This window comes from Stigmatopora nigra, chromosome 14, assembly GCF_051989575.1.
Source record: "Stigmatopora nigra isolate UIUO_SnigA chromosome 14, RoL_Snig_1.1, whole genome shotgun sequence".
NCBI classification, from domain to species: Eukaryota; Metazoa; Chordata; class Actinopteri; order Syngnathiformes; family Syngnathidae; genus Stigmatopora; species Stigmatopora nigra.
In genome coordinates, this window is record NC_135521.1 from 4,805,528 (window position 1) to 4,832,155 (window position 26,628).

Below are 26,628 nucleotides of genomic sequence, written 5' to 3' on the forward strand. Positions count from 1 at the left end.
TTAATTCATTGATAGTTTTCATTCATTCATAGTTTTCATTCATTTTAATTCATACATAGAACAATGTTATCAAATCCCATGGGCTAAAAATTATGCATTTTTTTTTCCTTTTTGGACGTAGACGCCATATGATTCAAATGTCTAAATAGTTTAAATGAATAGAGATTATGATTAGAATGTCATTGTTGTACACACATCTATTTTAAAAAAATAATTAGTTTTAATACTTTGTCTCATTCGTCCAAAATGCTTTATTTCTGAGCCTCCCGAGTTAAAATAATTTATGATGAGGCATTTTATCGGACGAAAACCAGACATAAATAGGAAGCCATTATCATTTGTTTCCATGAAACACCCCACAGGCAATTGGATTTGAACCTAAGGAGATATGGGCAGCCAGGCCATGCAGGCAAGCACATTTTAAGGCTGAAGTTAAAGTTTACTTAGTAGGCTGCATAACATTTCCTAATAGGGTTGAAAATAGGCTTGAGGCAGGTCAAAAGATTCACCCTTTCCCTTCTGGAATAACAGTTTAAAAAAGACTCTTTTGGAGCACCATATGTGGAGGGACAAGTATATGTAGATACTTTTTTTTTTATCCGATTATTACAGTTTTTGTGATACAAAATATATTAATTCGATGCCAGAGCAATTATTTTCTATGTACTACCGCCTCACCACATAGTGCACCCACATATATGGTACCTGTGTAGAGGTTACAGAGTCTAGGATGAGCAAGAAATAACAATTTCACAAAACAACAAGTTGTTTTGTCACCTCCTGTTATTGACACTTGCCGAGTTGTAGGTCGTTGTGTGGACTGCACACCTGAATGCGGAGAGTATCTTGTTTTCTTCCTCAGGAGAGGCTTTTTTGCCATGATACTGCCCCCCGTGTGGCTCGATAGATGACTGGTGAGCACCATGGTGCACAGTTCTGAGATCAAGGGTTTTGTCTGCCCTTCCCGTGTGTAAGTGCTCTCCGTGCTTGCGTGGGTGTTCTTAAGGTACTCCAGTTTCCACTCCGATCCCAAAACATCTATTGTGGCTTGGTTGAATAGTCCAAATTCTATCTTTGAATGGTTATTTGTGCGTCTATGTGACCCAGTCAGTAGGGATAGGCTAATAAATATCACAATAAACACTAAAATGATAAAGTTTTGAATACTGTGCATAATTGTAATGAGTTACAACAATTATTTATTAGTAGGCCCTGTTTTACAGGCAAAATATTTTCATTATAAAGATTTTGTTGATTGCAAAACAGATTTTTAATAGTGAAACGCCTTGTCTGGATAAGCCTTTTTTTAATTGTAATATTTATTTACAATAATAATATTAATAATTCCAAGTTGCTTCAAAAGCTGGTTTCACAGCAGGGAAATTCAAACTTCTCCAGGCATCTCATATTTCTGCTTTCAGCATGGATGTTTTTTCAGGCAAGGGAAGGATTTGAGTAAAGAGTGTGATTGCTCTTTGCCAGTTAAATGTTTAAATAAGACATGCATTTTGAATTACCGCAGGCCTCATCAATATGAAATTGGACTCGTGGAGGGAAACAAGCACTCAGAGTGCCAAAAAATCCAGCCTTCCACTTTTTTTTACCAGCTTTGCTCGTCGGGTAGAGAGGCCCACCTTAACCACGTTACCCTTACAAGAGCCTTGATTTCTACTTTCACCTTCATAGCCTGAATACTTCCAGCTGTGCTTCATATCTTATTCTACAGAGTCAATCTAGGGGTGACTCTCAAGAGATAGAATGAAAGCTTGGTGGATCAAACACACCTAAAAATGCAGGGAAAAACTGTTATTGATAATGCAAAGCTGGTGGAAATGTGTTTGCAAACCCATTCATTATAGATCTCTCCATGTCAGTCAATCCCATTTTTGTTACGTGTACAATCAGCACATCATGTTTTAATGACAAGAATGAACAGGGTTGCTCTATCCATCAAGGGAAAAAAATAATTTATCGAGGCTCAGAGCTTGTTATCTGTCACTCAAACTCTGATCTAATAGCATGGCTAATGCCACAAAAGCCCACCCATTGTTTCCTCTCCTAAAATCCTGCTGCGCTTGAACAAGTGTCATAAGTGGAGAATTATTCAATAGTTTTTCATTCAAAAAACATCTTAGCCAATAACAACAATTGGAATTTTCCAACACTATGATCACAGGTAAAAAAAGACAATACTGAAGAGTTGAGAAGGATTTAAAACAGGGACAGGGGGAGGTGAAAGTAGCTCCATTAGATTTTTTTTTCGTTTTTTCCTAATTGTCAAGGCTCAAATCACACTGCCACCTTTGTGAAAACTGTAATAAATAGATATAGGAATGAAGAATCAGTGTTCAGGAGCATTTTCAAACTCCTATTTGAATACTTCTAATAGATTTTTTAGCGTTAAGGTGTATTTGAAAGCTCTGCAAATGACCTCTTCCCCCCCAAAAAAAAGAATAATACTAAACAACAGATTTCTTTTAAAACAGCTAACAAGGTATAATCGATTTCATATGGGCCAGATCATTTTAGATATAATATTTTTTTTAAATGGGATTAAAATAACTAGATCAAAATCCCTAAATATTCAGTTTTTTCATCAATCCAGAACAATATTTGAGCTTTTTTTTCCTTAGTTGGGGAAAACATCTTTTTAAAGTTATGTTCAATATTAAAGTGGAAAACAAAGTATTTTTAGATATATATTTTTAGATTAAATGTTTTTTGAACTTGGATTAAAAAATGGCACTTATTAATTGTAAAAAAAAAGGGAAAATCAGGAAATATAATACACATCTATATTCTTTATTTTGAATTTGATCCTAAAAGAGAAAGTCGGGCCGCACAAAATGATGTGGCGGGCCAAATTTGGCCCCCGGGCCGCCACTTTGAAACCTGTGAGTTAGATAAAAGAGTGATTATAACCAGCTGCAATCCATTTACTTCTGACCAGACTCTTACTAATTGTCTATTCATTTGATTTTTTATTTCCTTATTATTTCGCTTCCCCCTTTGTTGTTGTGGCTGGTATTGCAGGGCCTTCTTTTTATGTCCATCTTGTTGCCTTGACAACATATTTGGTTGATCTCCAGTGCAAAGGGCGCGAGAGCCAGCCCGCAGAAAAGGGCAATTTAATGCAAAGAAAAATATCACCTGCACTTGTTGTGTGATGAATCTCCACTCTGTTCTTCCGTCACTGTATTACAATCTCTCCGAGTTAATGTCACGTGCACATGTGTGTACACGTTTGCTCGGTCTGGAGAAGTCTAATAAGAGCACATTGACAGCCCATAATAAAACCACCTGAAGCCGTTTGACTTGAAATGATTGCTACAATGAGGGAATCAGTAAAAAAATGGAACATTATTGTTTTTCCTTGAAGTGGAAATTGCCCTCCATTTTTTCCCGTGCTGTTTCTAATCACGTCACACCGAGTTGGGCCGTTATTCCTTGGGAAACATTCGAAAACCCTCTTGCCCAGTTTTTTTTTTCTTGCCTCTCACTAAATGTCACTGACAGGTTTTGACATGACAACTTAAGTTAACAGTATCCAACCTGTCATACTGTATTTGTAAACAGCTTACATTTCCTTCTGTGAGCTTCAGGGGGAAGGAGGTGAAGCCTGACAGCAGACAAGGGTTTTTTTTTTTTTTTACAAACATCCGCCACATGCATACATAATGCCCACTTTGAAAAGGGGGGGGTGGTTTGTCGCCCTATTTAATATGTAGCATTTCTTCGTATGCCTAGAGGATGCCTTCTGTTCGCATCTGCTATGTGCACTATACTTAGAAAACCTGGATTTCATTGTATGGCAACCCACTGTAGATTACTACACCAGCATGCATCAAGGGAACAAGTGATTAAGTGGAATGAGAATGTCTCTTGAGGACTCCATGTGGCCATGTGGACTCTTCCTCCTTAAGTTCTCCCTATTTGATCTTAGAGGGAGGGTTCTTCTCTCTTAAAGTTAATGTGTGAATCTCTTGCACTATATTAGTTTGATGATGTATTGAGGGCACAACTTTGGATGTGAGCTCAATATTTGACTGCAAAGCAATGTCTGCATTTAATTAACAATTTATGCAAAACTACTGATGATTTTGGACTTTGTTTGAAGGACGAAAATATGGGAAATAGACCGAGGGACACTAATTTTAACTGCATCAAAAGAAATTAGTTAGCCAAGTCATAAAAAATTCTAAAGGCAAGTTGAATGATAACAAATATAAAGAAGAACCGGCATGCAGACAAACCGAGCCGCTGCCCACATACGTAGTAGCACCACTACGACCAGTCACATTGACTTGGCAACTGAGTCTAGGACCGATGATTGCAAATGCTTGCTTGTCAAAACCATCCTGGTAATATACCGATGATCTGTGAGCAACCTGACAACATTTCAAGGCCGTTTTCACTTGTGCTATATATTTTGAAAAATAGGTGAAGAGTGGAACATTGATGGCTGAGTAATGGGCAGCATGCGTGACCTGCTTTGAATTGTCAGGTTTTGCTTGCCTCTTATGCTAGGTGGCATTATTATGGGTGCATTTTCTTATTTTCCTATTTACAGAATATTCATTAATATAGAAGATGACAATTCTCAAACAATGGTAAATACGGATCCTCTCCAATAATGTAAAGAGAGCCACAAACAATTCATTTTTTTCAATGTTATTTCTTGTGAGCCGTACTACGGATTTAAAAGTCAAAATACATACATGTAAACGAGTGCCTTTTAAATTTTTGGGGGGAAATTTCACTACTTTTAAAGTGGTAAAAATTAATATTTTTCAAAAAGATTCTTATGCTGTTGCCAATCAATGAGGATGTATTCCATAAGAGTCTACAGCAAAAAAAATGAAGATTAAAGCAGTTCTAGATGTAGTATCTCGGTTCTATCACCAGAGGTTTCCATAGTTTAGCTCACAGGTTAGCAAAGAGCCTCATGTGGCTACCGAGCCATAGGTTACCAAGCCCTGATGTAAACCATTGCATTAAGAAAGTCATATCAACGTAAAAATGTTGTGATGAGTGAATACTTTGACATTCATGCATCGCTTGATCGTGTTTTCATTCTGTCATATTTGAACATTTTAGTTTTAAATATGAAAATTTGACATGATCTCCTGATTGTTATCTGCCCTTAACTTAATTTGGTCGACATCAGATAGTAAGCCACTTATTGCATGTAAACTGATATTTGTATATAACTAGTTTAGAGGTTGGGATTGACGCATGGCTAAAATAGCAAGCAGGTGGTGCTTTGAAATTCTCACCTTTCGAAAGAAAAAAGGAAGTAAGCAGATGGCGGGCCTTTCGGCTCCAGAGCACATTGTTGACAACGACTTACAGTCCAGAGGGGAATAGCTTGGCTGATAACCTCCATCCCATGGTTCCATCTGCTGAATTCTAAGCAAGGAAAGCAAGCAGGCCGACATGCAAACATGGCACTCCAGGTATCACTCAAGCCCAAAGTGTAAAACAGGAGCTTGAATGTGTGTAAGTAACTCATTTACAGTACTATGAATATATTTAGACTGGAAGCTGGTAACGTAATCAACAATGGGCATTGGCGAGATGGCTTTACGGATTTAGGGCAAATTGTATTTGGATGAAGTAATCCATCAGAAAACATTAGATAATTTAGCAGTCTAACTAGAAATATCATCCCTGCATTTTCTTAAAATTATGAAGGAAATATGGATTTTGCAATGTACAAAGGTAATTTATATTAGAAAAGTAACATACTGTATTTATTAAACAAATTAGTGTACTATTTTTAGCATATATAGTTCAGAAGAAAAGATTTATCAAGTTTCATTTCACCCAAATTAATACAGAATATCCTTTATTTGAATAAAAGCTGGTGTATTCATTGTTTCAAATATTAGTTGATGGCCAAATTGTATTGATTTGTACATGTTCTAATCTTCACCCACAGATGATTTTTTCTTGACTTTGAATATCATTCAAAAACAGATATCTGGTTTAATCAGGGACAATAACGCACAAATGAATAACTGAAATTCATTATCTGAACTGGTCATTCTTTGTTTCAAATATCATTTGACGTCACGTCGTTAATTTCGTTTCACTTCATTCTCAGTCCAGACACATAAAGGAATCTTAATTATGTATCTTGCCGTCCTCTGGTGAGGACAAGATGAGCTATTTCTGGCACTAAGATCAAGAGTAAGGTGGGCAAGCAAGCACAACAATAGACATAATCTCTTAACCCTAAGGTAAAAAAAAGCATTATGCACCAATGTAAGCCACAAATAAAATATCAGAGTTCTTACCAAATGTATTAATATCATTCCGAAACCGCCATCAGGTTCCAAAATCACGTTATGTACCATTATTTCATGGATTTGGAAATGAACAAAGAAGTTCCATGTCAAATGTTATGGTCTTTCACAATGATCCAGCTTGGCATTTTCCACCTGAAGCTCAAATCGGCTCTCCTGACCATTTTCATGAGATCCTTTCAAAAGCCCAGTTCCGGAGGTAATCCAAAAAAAGAGAAGCTTGTCTTTTGTCCCAATGAAACAAAAAGGTGCTCATCAGGTTCTGCACATTCACCCGGTTTTTCTCACAATAGAACAATCCCAATCCTATTATGTCTGAACAAGTCAACGTTCTCCGAATCAAACAAAAAAATGGTCTGATTTTAAAACTTATTGCAGTACCCCCTATATTCCCCATCTGCGTCTAATCTCGCTCCATTCATGACCGCAACATAGCTAAAAAATAGCACCAAACAGGCACTTCTAATTACAACTACAGGCATTGGCAGAAGCCTTTTATAGTCGTCAGGACAGAGTACAAAGATAGCATTGATGTCTTCCATGTTTGAGGACTACTAGAAAGAATGAACAATCACAAATTTGTCCAGATTGATTGTTGTGCAAGCGGACGCAACCAAGCGTCCAATCCACACAATACCTGCTGACTCCATTAAGATGATCAAATCACTTTGTGTGAACTGGAAGCTTGTGGGAGGGCCCTTTCTGCCGTCGTGCCTCAGTGCGCCACTTAGTAAGAAGTCAGACGTTACGCTGCAATTGCTTTTGCCCGTGTAATGAATTGAGAAGGTTTGTTCAAACCCTGCCTCGTTGAAACTGTCACAAATCATGAGTCCCGGACCCGTCTATAAGGCCCACACCGGTAAACTACTGCCTCAAGTGTCCACTGGTGAGCGTATCACCGAAGCAGACTGCTCAAGAAGTAGCTTTAACACACCGACTTACAAGTGCAGTTCTTCTATGTCACTAATTAATTGTTATCGAACTTCTTTGTTTGTGTGAGGTTGATAAATGGAAGTTGTAGCCTGCGCTACTTAGTGCATGTGCACTAATGAGAGGGGCAAGTAATTCGCTCAATTATTTGTTTCTCCTTCTTCTTTTGCCAACGCTTGGTTGCTTCAGAGGACCGGCGGGAGAAAATAATCACATTCTGTTAAGAGGGCACTAAAAAGAAGCAGTTGCACTTTTTTTTTTAATAGTGGGAGTTTGTGTCTTCTTCTCCCACATTGCTACCTGCACTATTAATGCACTACAAGAGGGAGTCTTATAAAATGTAGGTGTGCATCAGACTGAATCACAGACCATCAAGTGGCTAAGCTTTAAGCATGGATAAACTCACAAGTTTCATGTGAGGAAAACATTGTGCTTTGCTGGATGCGCCCATATGGTAAATAAAACGAAGAAAATTAACTGTGTAAAGACAAAAAAAATGCAGGATTAAATGGAGCATTGTGTATGTCAGATTGACTTGAAATAATTATAACACTGTTTATATTTCTGCATCGTATAATGCTTGTTTTTTTTTTTCATTTTACATCATGACAGTAGTTTTGTGGCGAACGTCAAGTTGTTTTAACATCCAGTTTCATCTGATTTCATGAATTAATAAGAAAACCATTGGAGCATTAAGGTGAGATGTGCTGTTTGGCCCACATCATAATTGCCTTTTTAAAGACTAAAGCCTTGAAGCAATTAAGAGTTGGAATAAAAAAAAACACTCCCTGGATAATCAGCGTACCATAACATTGCTCAGGTTCTCATTTAACCATACTTTTACCGTATATTCTATCAATGGTTCAATTTCTGCCGATAAAATACGAGATCTGATGGATCCCCATTTTATTACATAAAGAAACATATTCATTCAAAATAAGGCTTATTAGAAACACTCTTCTTTGGTCCGGTCAAATAATGTATTGATGTCGACTTCGATTTTTAAAGGACCTTTCAGCAGATTAACTTTAGTAATTGACACACATAATGTATCGGTTATTTGTCACAAAGGGGAGAGAGCATGCAATTTAATTGTTATTTCCCATTAAAAAGCTGTGAAAAACATCAAAGGCGGACATATTTAATTAACAATGTGGATAGCGTACGCAGCTGTCTCCTCTCCGCAAATTACTCTTTGCCGAGAATAAGAGACTTATCACTTCCATACAGACGTCCCGGCAAAGAGGTTGACACAAGCAAGGAGAAAAATACATGTCTCCCCTACTGAGAATTATCCACTTCACAGGTAATTTCAGTTTACATTTTCCAAGTTGGAAAATTAATACCCTGTCTTGGTGTGCCAGGAGAGTTTACAGTTTCCTGTTGTTTGCGCCGTGAAGTGAGGACTCAACGACAATTAGAAAAGAAGTTTAGTGTCACATAGCATATCAGCGCAATTCATTCCCAAGTCTTTTTCCATGTTTGTTAGTCGTTGAATGCAAAATTTGTTTTGGGAAGCTGCACGTTGAAGATTAGCACTTTCTTTCCTGACATTTAAAGAACATTTATCCCTCCTTTGTGGAGTAGAAGAAGAAGAAGAAGAAGAAGAAGAAGAAGAAGAAGAAGAAGAAGAAGAAGAAGAAGAAGAAGAAGAAGAAGAAGAAGAAGAAGAAGAAGAAGAAGAAGAAGACGTGGAAACAAAAACGTCTCCTGGAATCTTTTGAAGAAACGATAAGAATGCTATTTTAGCCACAGAACTTTCATCTCAGGAGTGGTATTAGTCATTTTAAAGGCTAATTGTATCAGCATGCTCTTTAAAAAATGTGGAGGGAATCAAAGAGTAGCTTAAACGAGAGAAATCCTGAATATGGCCGTCACAGACGTTGACCTCGGATGGTGCTTAAGCACTTTCCAGGCAGTTTGTTTGAAGGACGCCCATTTAAATCTAGTGTTGCTGGGTGTTATTCAACATTGTGCTGTTGTCTTTAAGGTGAGGAATGATGTCTGATTATATTTCCATAATGAAGTATGAATAGTAAAGACCAGGGCCACATGCTTGCATATTAGCAAATTAGAAGAGTGAATGATTAATACCCTGCCTTCCTAATGTCTGACTTCAGTATGTTGCCTCCTCGAGAGGACAATAAATAACAGGTGAATTGTGGATGAGGAGCGCTGATGAAAGAAACCGTAAATCCTGCTCGGTGTCGCCGGCAGAGGACGTCAACAGGAGTCATTTTGTTGGGCCAAGAGGCAAAGAGCCATTTCTTTTTGTTTTAAAGTCAGATTTATCAGATTCTTGACATGCCACTAAATACCTGTAAATATAAAATGTAAGGCTCCAAAATTGTTACCCGTTGATGGAGGGAATAACCTTGCCAGAAGAGGTAAAGAGGGAGAGAACAAGAACTCATCTGAGGGCAAAAACAAGTATGGAATCACGAGAAAATGGTTTCTTTCTCAGAATGGCACTTAAAACTTGGAAAATGGCGGTGCTGCTCCTCCCACTTGACATTTCGGGGTTATAAAGTGACTAATAGATAACTCATTGTCTTGTTTTACATGATGATTTTTCGACAAGAAATGATATTTTCTCTTGGACGAGGGTCTATTCTGTTATGCTCATTTAGGGGAATGCTGCACAGAACCAATAAAACATGGTATAGGCAAAATATTATGGAGATAGAAAAGTAACATTTGTCATGATTACTGCTTTAATGTCACTCTTTTTACAGTAGTTACTCTACTACCTTTGACAGTCTCTATGTAATCTTTAAAACAAAAGACCCAATGATTATTAAAAACATATGATTTATGTTAGTAAATGAATTTAAAAAAAACTAGAGGTAAAACAGACTGGTAAATAAGGTTTTTTACTCATTTCTTTACTCTGGCAACCTTTTTTCCACCTCACCTACTAGGGCTTGGGAATCACAATATTCTTTAGGGGGGGGGGGGGCTTGTCCAATGTCATTACTCAGTATCACGCATCATCTCCAAGCTATTGACTGATGATCCACCGTGGAAGAATTTCTGTGAAATGAAAGGCAAAGGCAGTAACAGCGAGATGAGAAGGAGACACACAGCTGATTGGCACCTCATTGAGTCTGGCAGGGGATCTTTGATTGCGCTACCTGTCAGTATCCGATAATTGTTTTCTTTACTTACTACATGCTGCCCTCCATTATTTATCTGTTTATTGCAGTAGATTTTACAATTCAATTACTGCTCAAGATGGAAAGCTCTCTATTTTTCATATGCCTTTGTAAGATATAATACTAATATTATTGGCCACTCCACTAATTAACACTGCATTTCCATGTGTAAACATATCACGTGTCGGTGAACTTACATTGTTATATGTCATTGAAACATCAATGCGCCCACACTAGACGACAAAATTAGCTTTGTATGGTTGTAAATCTTCCCTCCACGTCACCCTCAGCAGTCGCCTATGCCTATAAGGTACAATTGGGACCCTTTCAATTATCACATACAATGAACGTGTCAATCGCAAAACACTGCGCACACTTCCGTTTTAACAGGCGGAGCTCAATATGTGGCCAACTAAAGACGGATTGTGAGTTTCTCACTAAATATTAGGCCTATCCAATGTGTGGGATAATGAACTCCCCCCCCCATGCCAGCCCAGTGGAGGTTGGTAGGAAATTTAATTTGAATTATAACAGACGACCTGTTAGTTGGAAATAATGAGCAATATAAGATGGGACGGTCTGATGGTTGGCAGGCCATCGGATCGAGAGAATTGGATGTCACAGTGACAGACTGCAAGTGACAACTTGATATCAGAGGGTGCAGAAGACACGCCCCTTAGCTACTTTTCCCTTTGGGGTTACAATGATATCACCAGCAATTGCCTTTTGAAGAAGGTGGTAATGCCAAATAAGTTTGTTGTCGGAGAGGAAAAAGACAATATTACGGAAGCCACTCTGCATCCGCCGTGTTTGTGTTGATTTCCTTGCCGACCAATAACCGAAGCAACTCCCTCATCTTCCTCTCCAACCCACGCACGACCCCGAAAGATTTCACAAGTAACTTCGGCTAGACCTAACATTTCCACACCAGTGAATAAAGAGGAAATGAATTGTATCAGAGTTGCTGTCTTTGCTTATAGTGAGTAGGAAATTATCATAGAAATGGCTACCGGTGCCCCCACGTCCCGAATTACAAGGAGCGGCACAGGCTGTTTCCCTCTCACTCAAATGCATACAAACACAGAAGGTGGGAATCAACATTGGGATGAAATTGGCTATGGTATAACTCTGCATGCGGTGATGAGCCGAGGAGCCCGGGTGGAATTCTTTCCAGGCTAACACTTCCACAAACAATAGGCCGAGAAAGTTGATGTTTTTTTTCTGTCTCTACTGTATTATCTACATCAAGGGTGTCAGACTCGGGTTGGTTTGTGGGCCGCATTAACGTCAACTCCATTTCATGTCGGCTGGACAATTTTAGATAGAATATTTAGATTTTTTTTTTATAAATGGATTAAAAGAACTGGATTAAAAGCCATGAATATTCAGTTTTTATAGATTAAAACAATGTTTATTTTACCTTTTTTTATATATATATTTTTCGATTTTACAAAATTATTTTTGAACTAAAAACACAGAAAAAAAAGATTCATAAATTACAATTATTGATTTAAAAGGGGGAAATCAGGAAATTTGATATACATCTATACTCTTCATTTTAATTTGATGCTAAAAAAGAAAGTTGGAACTCAATATTCACTTTCTCGGGCTGCACAAAATGATGTGGCAGGCCAGATTTGGCCCCCGGGCCGCCACTTTGACACCTGTGATTTACATTTGTTTTGTTTTATTTTACTTAGGTCTATACCAAAAGGCAGGGATGACAATAGGGTACCCAGTGTGAGTGTTTGTCACGCCAACAGAGTGCTAAACAGCCGACAAAAAAAGGAGGATGGCGCCTCGGGAGAAACAAGCGTCCTCAGGGCTCGACAGCCAGACAAAATCAAAGACGTCAAAGGCTTGTTAATAGAGATAGTTAGCGCTTGAGGCAAAACAGCAATAGCGACATTCAGGTCAACGGGTCTCTTACAGTCTCTGGTGTAACGTTGTATTGCCATTTTGGTTAACTCCTCCTTTGAGGGTGGTCTCCACCACTTGGGCTTTCACTTCATCATCACAGACTGAAAACAATCAGTGAACCCACTTTCTGCATTTGCCCTTTTAGTTTATCGTTGGCTCTTATTTTTTTTCTTGATGCACTGCTGTGTGAAGCTAATAGCTGTTTGACCTTTCATTTTCTTGCAACAAAAATATATTTGCAAATATAATAACGATAATATTAATGATATGCTATGAGTTGATATATTCAGGGTGTCGTGGTACGGGTACCTGACCTCATTCGGTGATGATGTGATAATTTTGTGCATTTTTTTTTTTTTTTTGCTCAATCCAAATAGAACCAGGGTATCAGACTCGGGTTAGCTTGATTTCACGTGGGCCAGACCATTTTAGATGTAATATTTAGATTTTTTTTTAAATAAATGGATTAAAAGAACTGGATTAAAAGCCCTGAATATTCAGTTTTTTTATAGATCTAAAACAATGTTTATTTTAGCTTTTTTATATATATTTTTAGATTGCACAAAATGATTTTTGAACTAAAAACAGAAAAATTGATTAAAAAACGACAATTATTGATTTAAAAGGGGGAAAATCAGGACATTTAATATACATCTATACTCTTCATTTTAATTTGTTCCAAAAACAGAAAGTCAGGACTCGTTATTTACTTTCCCGGGCCACACAAACTGATGCGGCGGGCCAGATTTGGCCCCCGGGCCTCCACTTTGACACGTGAAATAAAATGATATGGTTTACTGATTCATCCAGTCAAGGAGTGGATATACGATGGTTCCCTCGCCAGCGGAGCTTTAAGATTACCTTGCCAAAACAGAATTAATTTTAAGTGTTAATTGAAGGATTCATAAGAGTTGAATTAAGACGGGTTGAATCTTCCATATGTTGCCGTTAAATATACCCGGGTATATTAAATGATTTTTTGCTTTTTTGAGCCTCCCATTGCGGCACCATTTAATATACCCCTGCCGTTTAATATACCCGGGTATATTGAATGGGGGGTATATTAAACAGCAAAATACGGTAAGAACAAAAACCCCACTGTGGTTGCAACAAACTTCACAAACCAAACGGGTAAAAAATGGTTCTGATTTTTGATGAGCTCTTAAAGAATTTAAATAATATAGCCTTTTTTATTCTAAACTCCTAACTATTGTACCGTGCTGCTTCACATTGCACTTTCTTTCAACACAGCCTAAATGAAGTGCACGGTGACAGTAATGTTAACACAATCCACTGAGCACTCCTGTGAATTTGAAGAGTGCGTATCTGTTAGTGAGGCCGCTAGCAGAGTCAAAAGTATGGAACTGAATTTTTAGTGCTTGCTGGATTGTGACGACAGTCAACATCAAAACACACCGAGTCAGGCTGTGATTTATTGAATGTGCCTGCTCGCGTGTGCTTTCATGTTTGGCACTGATATGTTATAGGACTTTTATGTTGCTTTTAAGCATGCCTGCGTGGGTGAATTAACAGAAACCGGTCTTTGTATAAAATCCCCTAATCATTTTAGACCGCCCTGTTTCTTTGTTCTTGTTCTTGTGGGAGCGGACACTAAAATTGCTACTCTTCCGTTATTCGTGGCCTCATTAGAATAAAATTTGGTAAATACTCTAGGCATGTATATGCATCCACCCCTCAGAGCTGAATCTTTGATTTTTTTTCTTGTCTTAGGGCTGATTAATTACATTAAGGGCATAACAAAAATTGCTACTCCACTGGTATTGGTGGATGTATAATAACGAAATTTGGTAGGCATTTTCCATAGATGCATTGATCTTGAGGGACAGATGTTTGAAATGTATTTATTCCTGCTCTGTCAAGCATATTTCTGTTGTTGTGAATGCTATGAAAATGGTCACACACATTCATATTCATAATTCTTTGGTAGTCAAAATAAAGAATTCATTTGTCAATCATGACAGTTGTCAAGGAAAACTTGCAATTTGGTTCTGAGAACGCATTATGCCTCATCCAAACAAATCCACCTAATTTGAAGCAATTCATAAAAGCATCCCATTCTTCTGATTCAATAGAAGTCAAGAGAATTACTTAGAAAATATCCAAGCAATGAAAAACGATTCTCTTCACGCTCCTTTTTTACCAATGAGAACGTTTTCATATTACATCTTCTTTTATCCCGTTTGTATTTGTCTCATAAGTCTATTTTTTACAAAACCGAGCGCTTCAAAGCTGGACATTTCTCGATATTTTCTATCATATTTGTCTAATTTTATTGAATGTCCTTTTGTCTAAATTGGTAGCATATCTATTGTTTCAAAAAAAAAAAAGCGCATGTATAGTCCCTAACATCAAAAGGGTAAGGGGGAGATAAAACTTGCGGCACACGTCCAACCCTCGGCTCATATAAGGGATTATTCCCTCCACCGTGCACTGAGACCACTCAACCCTCAGTGCTGAGTGGTTTGCAGCCTGCCAGTTTGTTGAAAGATGTGCTCGAGGATGCTTTTGTATCCGCTTCCTATCTGTCTCGCCGCGGAGGCAATAACAGTAATGTATGGCTAAAGGAAAACAGAGCTAATCATCAATGACTGCAAGATATATAGCATATGCGGTGGCATCTTGTTTATTACCTTCTCCCTGTCGACTACTGCTGCTGCTGAGTCCATTGGCTGGACCAGGCAAGCCTTGAGATGCCTTCAATACTAATTTGATTCATTCTTGTTTTCCATAATAATTGGGGGCAATGGGTCAGTACAATGAATCTGCTCGTGACATGACAGGAAGTAAGTTCGCCTTGTACAGTTCACCATTTCTCCATCATGTGAATGAGGGTTTTATTTTCACGACCTGTTATTTTGGTTTTGTGGAGGGTTTTTTTTATTTAAGGGACTGATTCGTTTGTGCCTTTTAATTATAAGTTTGGTAGGGGTACATTCTGGAATTGACGTAACTTGGCATTCATGTTCGTATTTGAACCCTTGATAAGAGCAAGTTTGAATATGCATTGCTGGGGGAGTCAAGGTTGACTGCACATATGATGTTAGCCGTACAAAAATGAGCCCTGACTTGCTGTCTTGAAAGATGACAGTCAATCCAAAGAGGTTAGGTGATACACAAAAGGGGTTCTGCTGCTAAAAAATGGCCTGCTTTACCTGTACGTTAATAGAAAGATAAACCCAATAGCAACGGAGGATGGACACTCTACCAGTTTACCCAGACGCTATCTATAGAGATCAACCAGTCAAGACTTATCTAGAGTCTAGTTTACTGAGCATTTGAACATTACGTTGTAAGTCACGGCCAGAAAATGGCAACCTCGTTGATATGATAAAAGTGACAGAACCACAATTAGGGTTAAATTTGTAAATTTGCTGGTTTCTTATGTATTTGCAAGGACATAACAATCTTCTCCAGATCTTAATCTATCTGAAATGTTGGATATGAGTTGTGTTTTTCATGATTTCAAACATTTCCTTTGTCCTCACAAACAGGTAGTAGTGTGTGTATATTTAAATATTTCTCCAGAAGCCCTTCTCCTTTGTTTTAGTGCGTTTACATGATTTCTACGTATTGGGAAGGAGTGCATGTCCTTGTATTGACGATAAAGTACCAAAAGCGTTGGGTTTGTGTATGTTTGCATGTCTTAGTTTTTATCCCCCTCGGAAAATCTATGCCTCCCCCTCCCCCCCCCCCCCACCTCCTCTGTGTAGTACTTGGTGATGAGCGCTGATTACAGATTGTTATGGTGTTTGCACCTTTCATCTTTTTGGCCCATGCTGTGTATTTTGCCGGCCCTGATTGTGCCGATAGTGACAATGGCACCTTTTTCATGCTTCGGTGGGTGGTAAAAGGAGGGACATTCATGGAGGTTACCAATTTGTACTGCAGATATATAACAAAGGAGCTGCAATCAAGCAATGTCACAAGGACAAAGTCAAGTATTGAGGAAAAATTGTATGCCTCAGGCTTCATACATTTTCAGTCTTGTAGGTGCTCACAACAAATGTATTCATATTCAAAGTACTGTTTTTAGAATACATCCAAATAATGGATTGATGCCACTGCTGCTTTGACATAATGCGATATATACCGTATTTTCACGACTATAAGGCGCACCGCATTATAAGGTGCACTGTATTATAAGGCGCACTGTCTATTTGGGAGAAAATTTAAGACTTTTAGGTGCGCCTTATAGTCGTGAAAATACGGAAATTGCTATTGACTTCCAGGTATGAAGTACTCACTACACAGTCACCTCTAGAGCCATTTGTTGATGTTTTGGATTTTTTTGTATAAAATCTTGCAGTGGGGGAGGAGCTATATGATGGAAGATTTTGTAAACTAAGATGGCGTCTGCATCTTTAACAGTATTGTTTCAGTTCAGGCGTTTGCGTTTTTTTTTAATATCCGACAGTGGTGGTTTTTCGTTTTTGGTTTTCTGTTTTTTCCATATATAAGGCGCACTGGATTATAAGGCGCACTGTCTATTTTGGAGAAAAATTAAGACTTTTAAAGGTGCCTTATAGTCGTGAAAATACGGTAATCATGATTAATACGTGAATACGGCTCTTTTTTTTAATTAGTTTCTGTTCAAGATGAAAGAGGACTTGAACATGGAAGCTCATTTTAATAAAAAAGTAAATATGTAGGCCTGGTTGTAAGCAAAGCACAGTTAAAACACATTTACATTGAATTCCATGTACTTTGCTTCATACATACGACACACAATGGACCACTTCAACCCGCACCTTACTTTTAATCAATGACAACAGACAAAAAAGGAAGCTGCAAGTATTCTTGCCTGGCTTGTTCTTTTCTCCCTTTGTGCACTTTGTCCTCTCCTGGTGCTTCATTATTTGTTTTTGTGTTCTAATCTTGGTCAGGTCAATAATATTCTTTGTTGTGTGAAATTGTGTGTCAGGAGCAACAAAAAAATAGTCCTCTTTTGTCCGGAGTACCTGTCTTTTGTGACTTTTCACTCTTGCCGAGACGTGCAGATAAAGTAATCATTGGATTTTGTTTTCTGCCTGCAATTACTTTTGGTTTACAATGAGTCAAACCGCTGAAAGTTGGGGAGGGAAAAAAAAAAAGACGGCAAAAGCGTGGACAAGTGTAGATGGATTACAGGAGGGGAAGTGTGAAGGTCCCGCAAGTGCTGATAAATACTTATGTGGCTGGGAGACTCTTGCCTGTTGTCAGCGGCGTCTCAGTAAATGCATCTGAAGTAATTAGTCTAGAGTATATATGGATGACCTCACTCCCCCTTATCTGCATCACATTGTTTCCTCTGAGGAAAGCTATTCATTATAGCTGCAGCTGTGTTTGACCCAAGAAGGTGTTCATTGCCCATTCTTAAATCTTATATATTCTATACATCACCCACCAATTGCCCAAGTGTATGTTTTCACTATTAAAATAACAGTCTGCCAGCTTGCTGGTAATAATCTTTATACACTGTTTTTTTATCTATTTACAAATAATGCACGTATACTTTTTTTGACAGTCAACTTTGACCAAATGTCTGTTCAGACTTGTCGTCTTGAAAAAAAACACGATGACACCCCTGACCTCTGTACCCATCAGTGATCTTCAGCTTTCGAAAGAGCTTTACATTTTTTTTATTCATCCAATGTTTTATTTACTTCCTCCTCCACGTCCTTGTCAAGAGTCAACGTGACAGCTCTTAGTGCCTTCCCAAGGGATTATACCATACCATCTTATGACAGAAGCAAATAAAACCCAACGGCCTTTTTAAGCTTAACATTCAGAAGAAAGTTGAATTTTCAGCACCCCATAGAAACTCAGATTTATTCCTAGAGGTCACTCTCCCTGAATCAGCACATTGGACAGTTCCAGTGTTGAGATTGGCATGTATATAATTGTTGGTAATAATTGCTGTTCGTAGTTAAACCCTGAAATTTAGAAAATAATCCTCAATGTGTTTATATTTTCTAAATCAAATATAAGCTTAACATTCAGAGGTAAGTTGAATTTTTAACTTCATTTGAAAAGGATTTATCCTGAGATGTCACTGTCTTCGAATCAGCACCTTGGACAGCTCTAGTGTTGAGGTTGCTATATATAATTGTTAGTTGTAATTGCTGTTCGCAGTTAAAACCCTGAAATTTAGAAAATAATCTTCATTGTGTTTATATCTTCTAAATGAAATGTATTTAAATATTTCTTGTAGTGGAATATGTGCTATGGTATTTAAAGGGTAGTTGTTTTGATGCAGTAGAAGAGTAAAAGTATTTCTGAAGAGTTCCAACTGGATTATGTGTGTAGTTGTATTTTTCACACAATAGAGTTCAGCAGCACACAAATGGAAGGTTAGCTGAAGGTGGAAGCTGAGTTATTTGATCCTTGCCTGGCTAAAGAATGCACTGATGTCACGCTCGCCTTTTCAATTGGATAGCAGCTAAAGTGTGCAATCGGTGTGTTGAAATAAGCGTAGCTAATTATGTCTAAGCCACTAATTTAGCCCGCAGGCTATTTGGAATCAGATTGTGAACAGAATCGTCACTTATCTTTGTGAGGCCCAACTTGCATTAAATGTTTAATTGACTTCACAGAGTTCACTAAATGGTTGGGTGGAGGTTTTTTTTGGGGGGGGAGAATCACTTTGTTTCCAACAACAACTTCAACAAGAAAAAAATAGCTCTAATCTATGTTTTGCTTTTGATTATACGCTATTGTTTCCTGCCATGCCCAATTGCCTGCTATTTGCAAATACCTTACAAGAAATGAGAAGATGTGGCGCCTGCTCTCTGCAGGGTACGGCTGTTTCCCCCGAATACAAAGACGGAAGCATCATAAGTAGGCAGCGGAATCATTTCTTTAACGGAAAAAAGCTAAAGGAAATGCCAAAGACATCACTCGCACCACAGATTCACCTGCCCATCCAAACTGTCCCAATGGAAAAGGAATAATGGCGTACATTCAAGAGCTGCATTCGTTAAATCGCGGCTGTAGCAAGCATGTTTAAACTGCGTGAAGAAATACTTTAGCATAGACCTACACCACAGGTGTCAAAGTGGTGGCCCGGGGGCCAAATTTGGCCCACTGCATCATTTTGAGCGGCCGAGAAAGTAAATCATGAGTGCCGACTTACTGTTTTAGGATTAAATTCAAATGATTATAGATTTACATTTACTGATTTTTTGTTTTTAACTTAAATATACAAATATTTTCTGTTTTCCACTTTGAAAAAATATTTTGTTTCCATTTGAAATAAAAAAAACATGATTTAAAGACATTTTCCAATAATAAGGGAAAAAAAGCTCAAATATACATTGCTTTAGATCTATAAAAACTGACTATTCAGTGCTTTTGATCCAGTTCTTTTAATCCATTTTTTAAAAAAAATAAAAAAACAATCTAGATATTAGATCTAAAATAGTCCGGCCCACATGAAATGGAGTTGACGTTAATTCGGCCCGCCAACCAAGCCGAGTTTGACACCCTTGACATACACTGTGTGTGGTTGTGCTGAAATATAGACAAAGAAAGTAGTAGAGCTGTGGGTTTTAGATTTTGCTTTCACATGTGTGTCCGCTTGCCCGTCAAATGAGACTTTTATGTTAATAGCATTGCCTCGTTAAAACGCAAGGAGAGGCATTGAGTTGAAGACTTGGCTCTGGCTTCATTGTTGTAGCTCAGAGAATGACAACACGGGACCCATTTTTGCCTTAATGAAGTTAGTGACCCTCTGAAAGGTGACACTTTTATACCACCCAAAGGATTTATACACTCTTGGTCCTCCACTCCAATTCAATATGGGAAGGACAGATTCGACTTCTCTTTTCAGTATTCTGAATACACCTACCATCCAGATAAAAAAAAGTATGTATCGTACATACAGATAAGTACTTGAACCATCTTTATTGCATTTTTATTGTTTGTAAGGCGTCACCGGATCACACTGGATCAATTTTCTTACCACAATATGAGAGCTACTTTTCAACATGATGCCTTAAAAATCCAACAACTGCTTATGAAGCATATTTTTTAACTTGATTGTACCTAATCAAGTGACCAGGTTGTGTCCTAATACTACTGTTCATGTAATAGTAGTATTCTCTCCAAAATATGTAAAGTATTAGTGATAGTCTAAATCAAGGGTGTCAGACTCGGGTTGGTTTGCGGGCCGCTTTAAAGTCACCTCGATTTCACCATTTTAGATATAATATATAGATTATTTAATTATATATAAATGGATTAAAAGAACTGGATTAAAAGCCCTGAATATTCAGGTTTTTTATAGATCTAAAATAATGTTTATTTTAGCTTTTTAAATATATTTTTAGATTTTAAAAAAAGATTTTTGAACTAAAAACACAGAAAAAAAACATTAAAAAATTACAATTATTGATTTAAAAGGGGGAAACTCAGAAAATTGAATATACATCTATACTCTTCATTTTAATTTGATCCTAAAACATAAAGTCGACACTCATGATTCACTTTCCCGGGCCACACAAAATGATGCAGCGGGCCAGATTTGGCCCCCTGGCCGCCACTTTGACACATGTGGTCTAAATAAAGAAGATGTTAAAACAAGTGGCACATGACTTCACGATCTATCCGAGTAACTTTTTGTGCATTAAATGAAAAAAAATCATTGTATTATTCATAGCATTCTTACTTATGCAAATATACTAAATAATTTCTGAGTGACAGCTTGAAGCAGAAGCTTGAAAGAGTGACATGATGTTCAAACGTGGCCCCCTGTGCCCCCCGTATGGCCGAGGCTCCTCGTTGCCTTGGTGCAAACTGTTTTACATTCTAATTATCTGGCTTGACAGGCTTTATTGCTAAGACTCAATGCTAAAGCCTCACTTTAGACTCATTTTACATGTTATCCCAGTACAGGGATAATGAGATAAGATTGCTTTGCTTTTGGCCTTGCTCACGTCTTCTCGTTCAGGTTTTTTTTAATTTTTTTTCTCCCGTCTGTACATGCAGTTATGTTGATGAAGTGTGGAGTTTTGAATCATTTCATTTTGTGTGTTTTTTTTTATTTAAATTGAGAAGTGCGTTTTTAGCCATGTCGAATTGACAGTGATAAAAATAAACAATGTTTGTGTGAACGTTCATTAAATATTTAATACAGAAAAAAGGCAATCTGTGATAGAAACAGTGAGACTTTTTTCTGTCTAATTAAGCCACAGGGAATTTGTTGCATATTCTAGGTAAACAGATTGTGTCTTGGGAATACCAATGAAAATGAAATGCTCCACTAATGTTTTCCTCATTACAAGATGAAATGAAACATTTATCGCAAACTTTCAATTTGTCAAAAGGCTGACACTTATTAGGTCAAACAGTGATAAGACGACAGCTTTGTTTCACTTGCATTTTTTTGAATTCAGGACTTTTAAGTCCTTATAATGACTTATGTTTTTGATTTGATTTGTTTCCTGTGTATATCCACCTAGAAAGGTGAGTTTTGTTAATCCTTAAGACAATGCTAATACACTGATATTTTTGTTTTTCTTCCCCTTGTTTAGCAGTAATGCTTTCGGCCGTGGTGAGTGAGTCTGGGTGAAATAATTTTTTGTATCGAATTGTATATGACTCCATTATGCACTATTGTGTTGTTAGACTAAACATCCTGAAGCTGTGTGGCCTTGCTAGTTTATTTTAGTGATTTTTTTTATGTAGATTTATAAACTGATATACAGCTAGTTCCTTTGGTTTTTTTGTTGTATATGCCAAAGACATTTGGGTTTCAGATAAAAAGAGGGAATGACACAAAAGTTCAGAGTTCTCATTTTGTGGTTGTTGCATCAGGATGTGTTGGGCTATAAGTGTCCTTATGAGTCCTTATAAGTCATGTCCTTATAATGTCCTTATAAGTCATCACAATCAAACAAAAGTGTTCTCACTTCTTTCTCTTTGTTTATTTTTTCTTCCCTAGCCATCGAAGTGAACCTCCAAAAAGCATTGGCCGAAGCCTCCGAGACCTGCACTCAAGAATGTCTGATATTGGGCCATTCCGACACTTGCTGGATGCCCCCGACCCTGAGCCAATTCCACAGTCCAGCCGGTGGAAGCCCCGCCTCCACCCCCACGTCCGCCGCCATTTCTGGTACGCTTCCGTCCTTTGGCTTCCAACAGAGTTGCGCCCGGGGAGTCAAGGTCAACACGGGCGGCCTCAATAGCATGGATGGCCGGCACACGCTGGGACGGCCCGTGCCGAGAAAAGACGAGCTGGACAATGGGCTCAACCGGCCGCAGTTCTACAACACCTTGGACAGACACTGCAGTAAGAAGGCGGACAGCGTCAAGGTCATCCCCCTGGCCAGTTTCTCATCCCCTGGAAAGCAGACGGCGAGCGGTGGGGGGAGCAGCTCCTTTCTACATGAGCACCAGTTGTAAGAACATTGGCCTGACATCCTGACCAGGTGACTTCATTCCACTTCTTTTCAATGACTTAATGAATAGAATCAATGTGTTTGTGTGGAACTTCGGACTGATGGGAACATTTAAACAATAACCAATGGATTTGAAAGGCTAAAACTTTAAACCACGACATCATCATTTCGGGTGTTAGCCGAAAGACTCAAATGTTTATTATACATTGTCACTGCTATGAATAGCAATGGAATAATGGACCTCCACCAAGGTTATTTTTGGATCATCGCCGAACCTTCACGTTATTGATTTTAAAGTGAAAACCATAAGAAATTTGAGGACTTGCATTGATACATGGATCTGCTCAATATTCATTATGCTATTTCTTCACCCAAGCTAACCCAACTAATATTTTATCGTGGCAACAGGCTAAGTCACGGGTGTCAAAGTGGCGGCCCTAGGGCCAAATCTGGCCCGCCACATCATTTTGTGCGGCCCGTGAAAGTCGATCATGAGTGCCGACTTTCTCTTTTAGGGTCAAATTTAAATGATTATAGATGTACATTACATTTCCTGATTTTCCTCTTTTTAAAATCATTCATTGCAATTTTTTTAATCCATTTTTTCTTTTGTGTTTTTGGTTCAAAAAGCATTTTATAAAATCTAAAAATAAATATACAAATATTTTCCATTTTCCACGTTAAAGAAATACTTTGTTTCCATTTGAAATTTAAAAAAAACATGATTAAAAGATATTTTCCAATACTAAGAAAAAAAAGCTCAAATAAACATTGCTTTAGATCTCTAAAAAATGACTATTTAGGACTTTTGATTCAGTTCTTTTAATCCAATTTAAGAAAAAAACGAACCAACCCGAGTTTGACACCCTTGGGCTAAGTGATTAAAAAAATTGACAGTCCACAGTGGATCTTCTTGGCCAAGATATATTTTGTATGCTACCAAAACAGTACAAAAATTATCTGTGACATTTTATCTGAGAATATTGATGTATACTTAGTAATAGAAAAAGACAATGTACTTCTTCTCATTGTGCCCTGTCCAGTGCAACTTGGTCCTAAAAGACAATTTACCGCCGCAGAAAAAAATGCAAATGTGCTACATTGGGTGCATTGAGCTAATTTGGGCTAAATACTAATTGGGGATCCTGGGTGTTGATTCTATTTGAGATCTAGTGAATTATTGCTCTGTATAATATGCAGAAGAAAGTCCTTTGGTGTGGAAGATGTTTCGTTTGTCTTGACTGAAAATATTTCACAAGTCTATTTTGGTCGGGGCAACTGTGAAAAGAAAACATTTGAAAAGCAGAACTAGGCCAGCGGTAGACAGCAATGGTAATCATTCTTTTCTCACCAAGGACTAGTAGACCCATGAAGAGTAAAACAAACAAATCCAAAATGTTTCCCATATGGTGTACGCTCCCTCCATCTCTGCCAGCTCAATTCGGAAAAGTGCTCACTACTAAATGTCGTCTCGTTATCTTGCCTTGAAATGTGAAGACGGATGTGTTTAGGAAACATTTTGTCTTTTTCTTTTTCTTGGTCAAATTTTCTTACTCTCCACGTAATAACCAGAAATTCAGCTGACTGAAAGTCTACTGTTATTATTTTCTTGTGTGATGTTCCTAATTGTGTTTCAGGAAAAAAGTGGGAAAGTGACAAATGTTTAGGACCTCAAAAAACTGCTTAATATGCTCCCACTCTTCATTTCTCATTACACAAAACACACAATAGATTGTTATCCTTCACCATTTTTTATTTCAGTACAGCGACTGTATGTTTCAATATTAGCCAATTATGTTTACGATGGAATGACAGCACACAACGTCATTTTTAATTAATATTATTGCTATTTTGGAGCCGTGTGTACCATAAAATTACTTCTGTCGAGAAATTTCATATTAGTAGGACCAAAAAATGAAGAGAGCACATGTTTGAAAGTGATTGAAAAAGAATTTGAATCACTTGTGAAAACTGTTCTGATAAGCAGAAGTGTTTTAAAGAAGCTTTGTGACCGAACAGTATGATTTATTGCAATGACATTCGATGTCTGTGCCTTGGAAAGATGGTTAATCAGTATAATAACACTCTGAGAAATGAATCCGTTCAACTTGGGGCGACTGTCAACCTCTAGTTGAGGTAGCAATTTGATGAAAATTAATGCAATTTAAAAGCAAACAAATACACAAGCATTTTAATCAATCTTCCTTTTTTCTCACGATGAGCTCCCATTTCCTCCTTTCTGTCCTTTGTCACTTTTCTATCGCATTTCTTTGTTGTGGGAAACAAATTCCAGCAAACGGCATAAACATATTCAATCAAAAGGAGCATATATAATTGGGAACATCAATCTGATTGAGCAAAATTGCTCGTAAAAGGCATTTCACTTCGTATTTACCAACCGTTGGCGTTCCAGAGATGACATTAGACAAAAATAATGGTTTTCATGACAATTTGGGGGAATAAGTAACGCATGTGTCATGGCCATTGGACATTTTGAAAGATGTCAGCGCTAATTGCCCTCTTTATATCACACACACCAAGAGAATATTACTGAATAAAATAGTATCACATAGTTCTAAGACATGTTCATGATAGAATAAAATGTATTCATTCACATGTACAATATGCACCATATACCGTAGGAGCATATATGTTATTTTTTTTACCACATAATATGCTGTCAAATCTCAGCAACTGCATTACCATTTCAACGCATCAATAGGGTGACGTATACTGAAAAGATGTTATTTTCGGGCTGTTTGTACATCAGAATTTTTTTTTTCCTATCAACAAAAGGTCAAAACGACTATGATATTTTTCTGTTCATATTTAAATAGAATTGCATCAGAAATGCAGTTAAAATAGTCAATAATCACACACCCTCCCCGCTTCGCATGATTAAACGTCCATTTCTCTTTTTCCAAATTTATTTCTTGACACCATTTCAAGTAGCTGGAATACACAACAAAAATATTAAACTGCCTTTAGTTTTTAGACCAAATGTGTTTCACGTTCAACCTGTGACATACTTTGCATGAAGTGTTTGGATTCCCACCAGGCCTATTAGCTCTGACTGTGTTGTTGATGCTTCCACCATTAGATTCAGTGTCTCAGTATTAATGTTATTCGCTCTACCTGTTTGTCATATGGAACTAAAGCATTGTTAAATGGAGAACACACAGTCAAATGTTGTAATCTTGGCAATTTATGGCTTCAATTATACCTCATTATATAGAGTATACTTATTCCTTGAAATGACACTGTAAATAGCACCCCTAAGAACAATATTACAAATGGACAGAACTGTAAGTACACAAGTTACAGTCAAAGCACACATAAATGAAAGGTTAAAAGTAAAAATACATGTATGAAGGATGAGACAGTAATCTCTATTACGATGTAAATGTCACAATATTATTGATTGAATGCGTGTGTCTGGTGGAGGTTTGCTTGTATTGGCAAATCTTTCCACAATATTTTATTTACACATACTGTATGTGTCTTGTAAAAAAAAAAAAAAAAGCCTATATCAGAATGACATGTAAGTAAATGCTTGTAATTAGTTACCAGTGAGTGAAGTCAGATTGCTTTAAGAAGGCTTTAGTGCTTGCCAGCGAATTTGTATCGGTCATTTAAATCTATAATGTCTGTGTTGTTATGCCTTTGTAAGATACGCCACTAACAATGATAAAAACGAACCTCCATATGGTGAGATGTTTTTTTTTTCTTGGTCAATGAATTTTCATTCTGCCGTTTAAATTGCGAATGACTTCATAATTTTGGGGAGAAAAAAACGAACTCGACCATCTTCAAGAGACTGCATGCAAAAGTTTTTGTTTCTTTAATTACCGTAGTAGCGAGTAGCTTCACAAAGATCAGCTGACATCCTGACCAGACATCGTAGCAGCGTGTAAGACG

At 37.6% G+C, this 26,628-nt stretch overlaps 1 protein-coding gene across 1 annotated transcript in view; it reads left to right on the forward strand.

The window, feature by feature from the left end:
* pcdh11 (protocadherin 11) overlaps positions 1-26,414 on the forward strand; it is a 108,789-nt gene extending 82,375 nt beyond the window's left edge. Inside the window, exon 7 of the mRNA XM_077732605.1 lies at positions 22,254-26,414. Coding sequence (XP_077588731.1) covers positions 22,254-22,714 — 461 coding nt within the window. The 3' untranslated portion in view covers positions 22,715-26,414. The remainder of the gene's footprint in view (positions 1-22,253) is intronic.
* Positions 26,415-26,628: the final 214 nt, after the last annotated feature.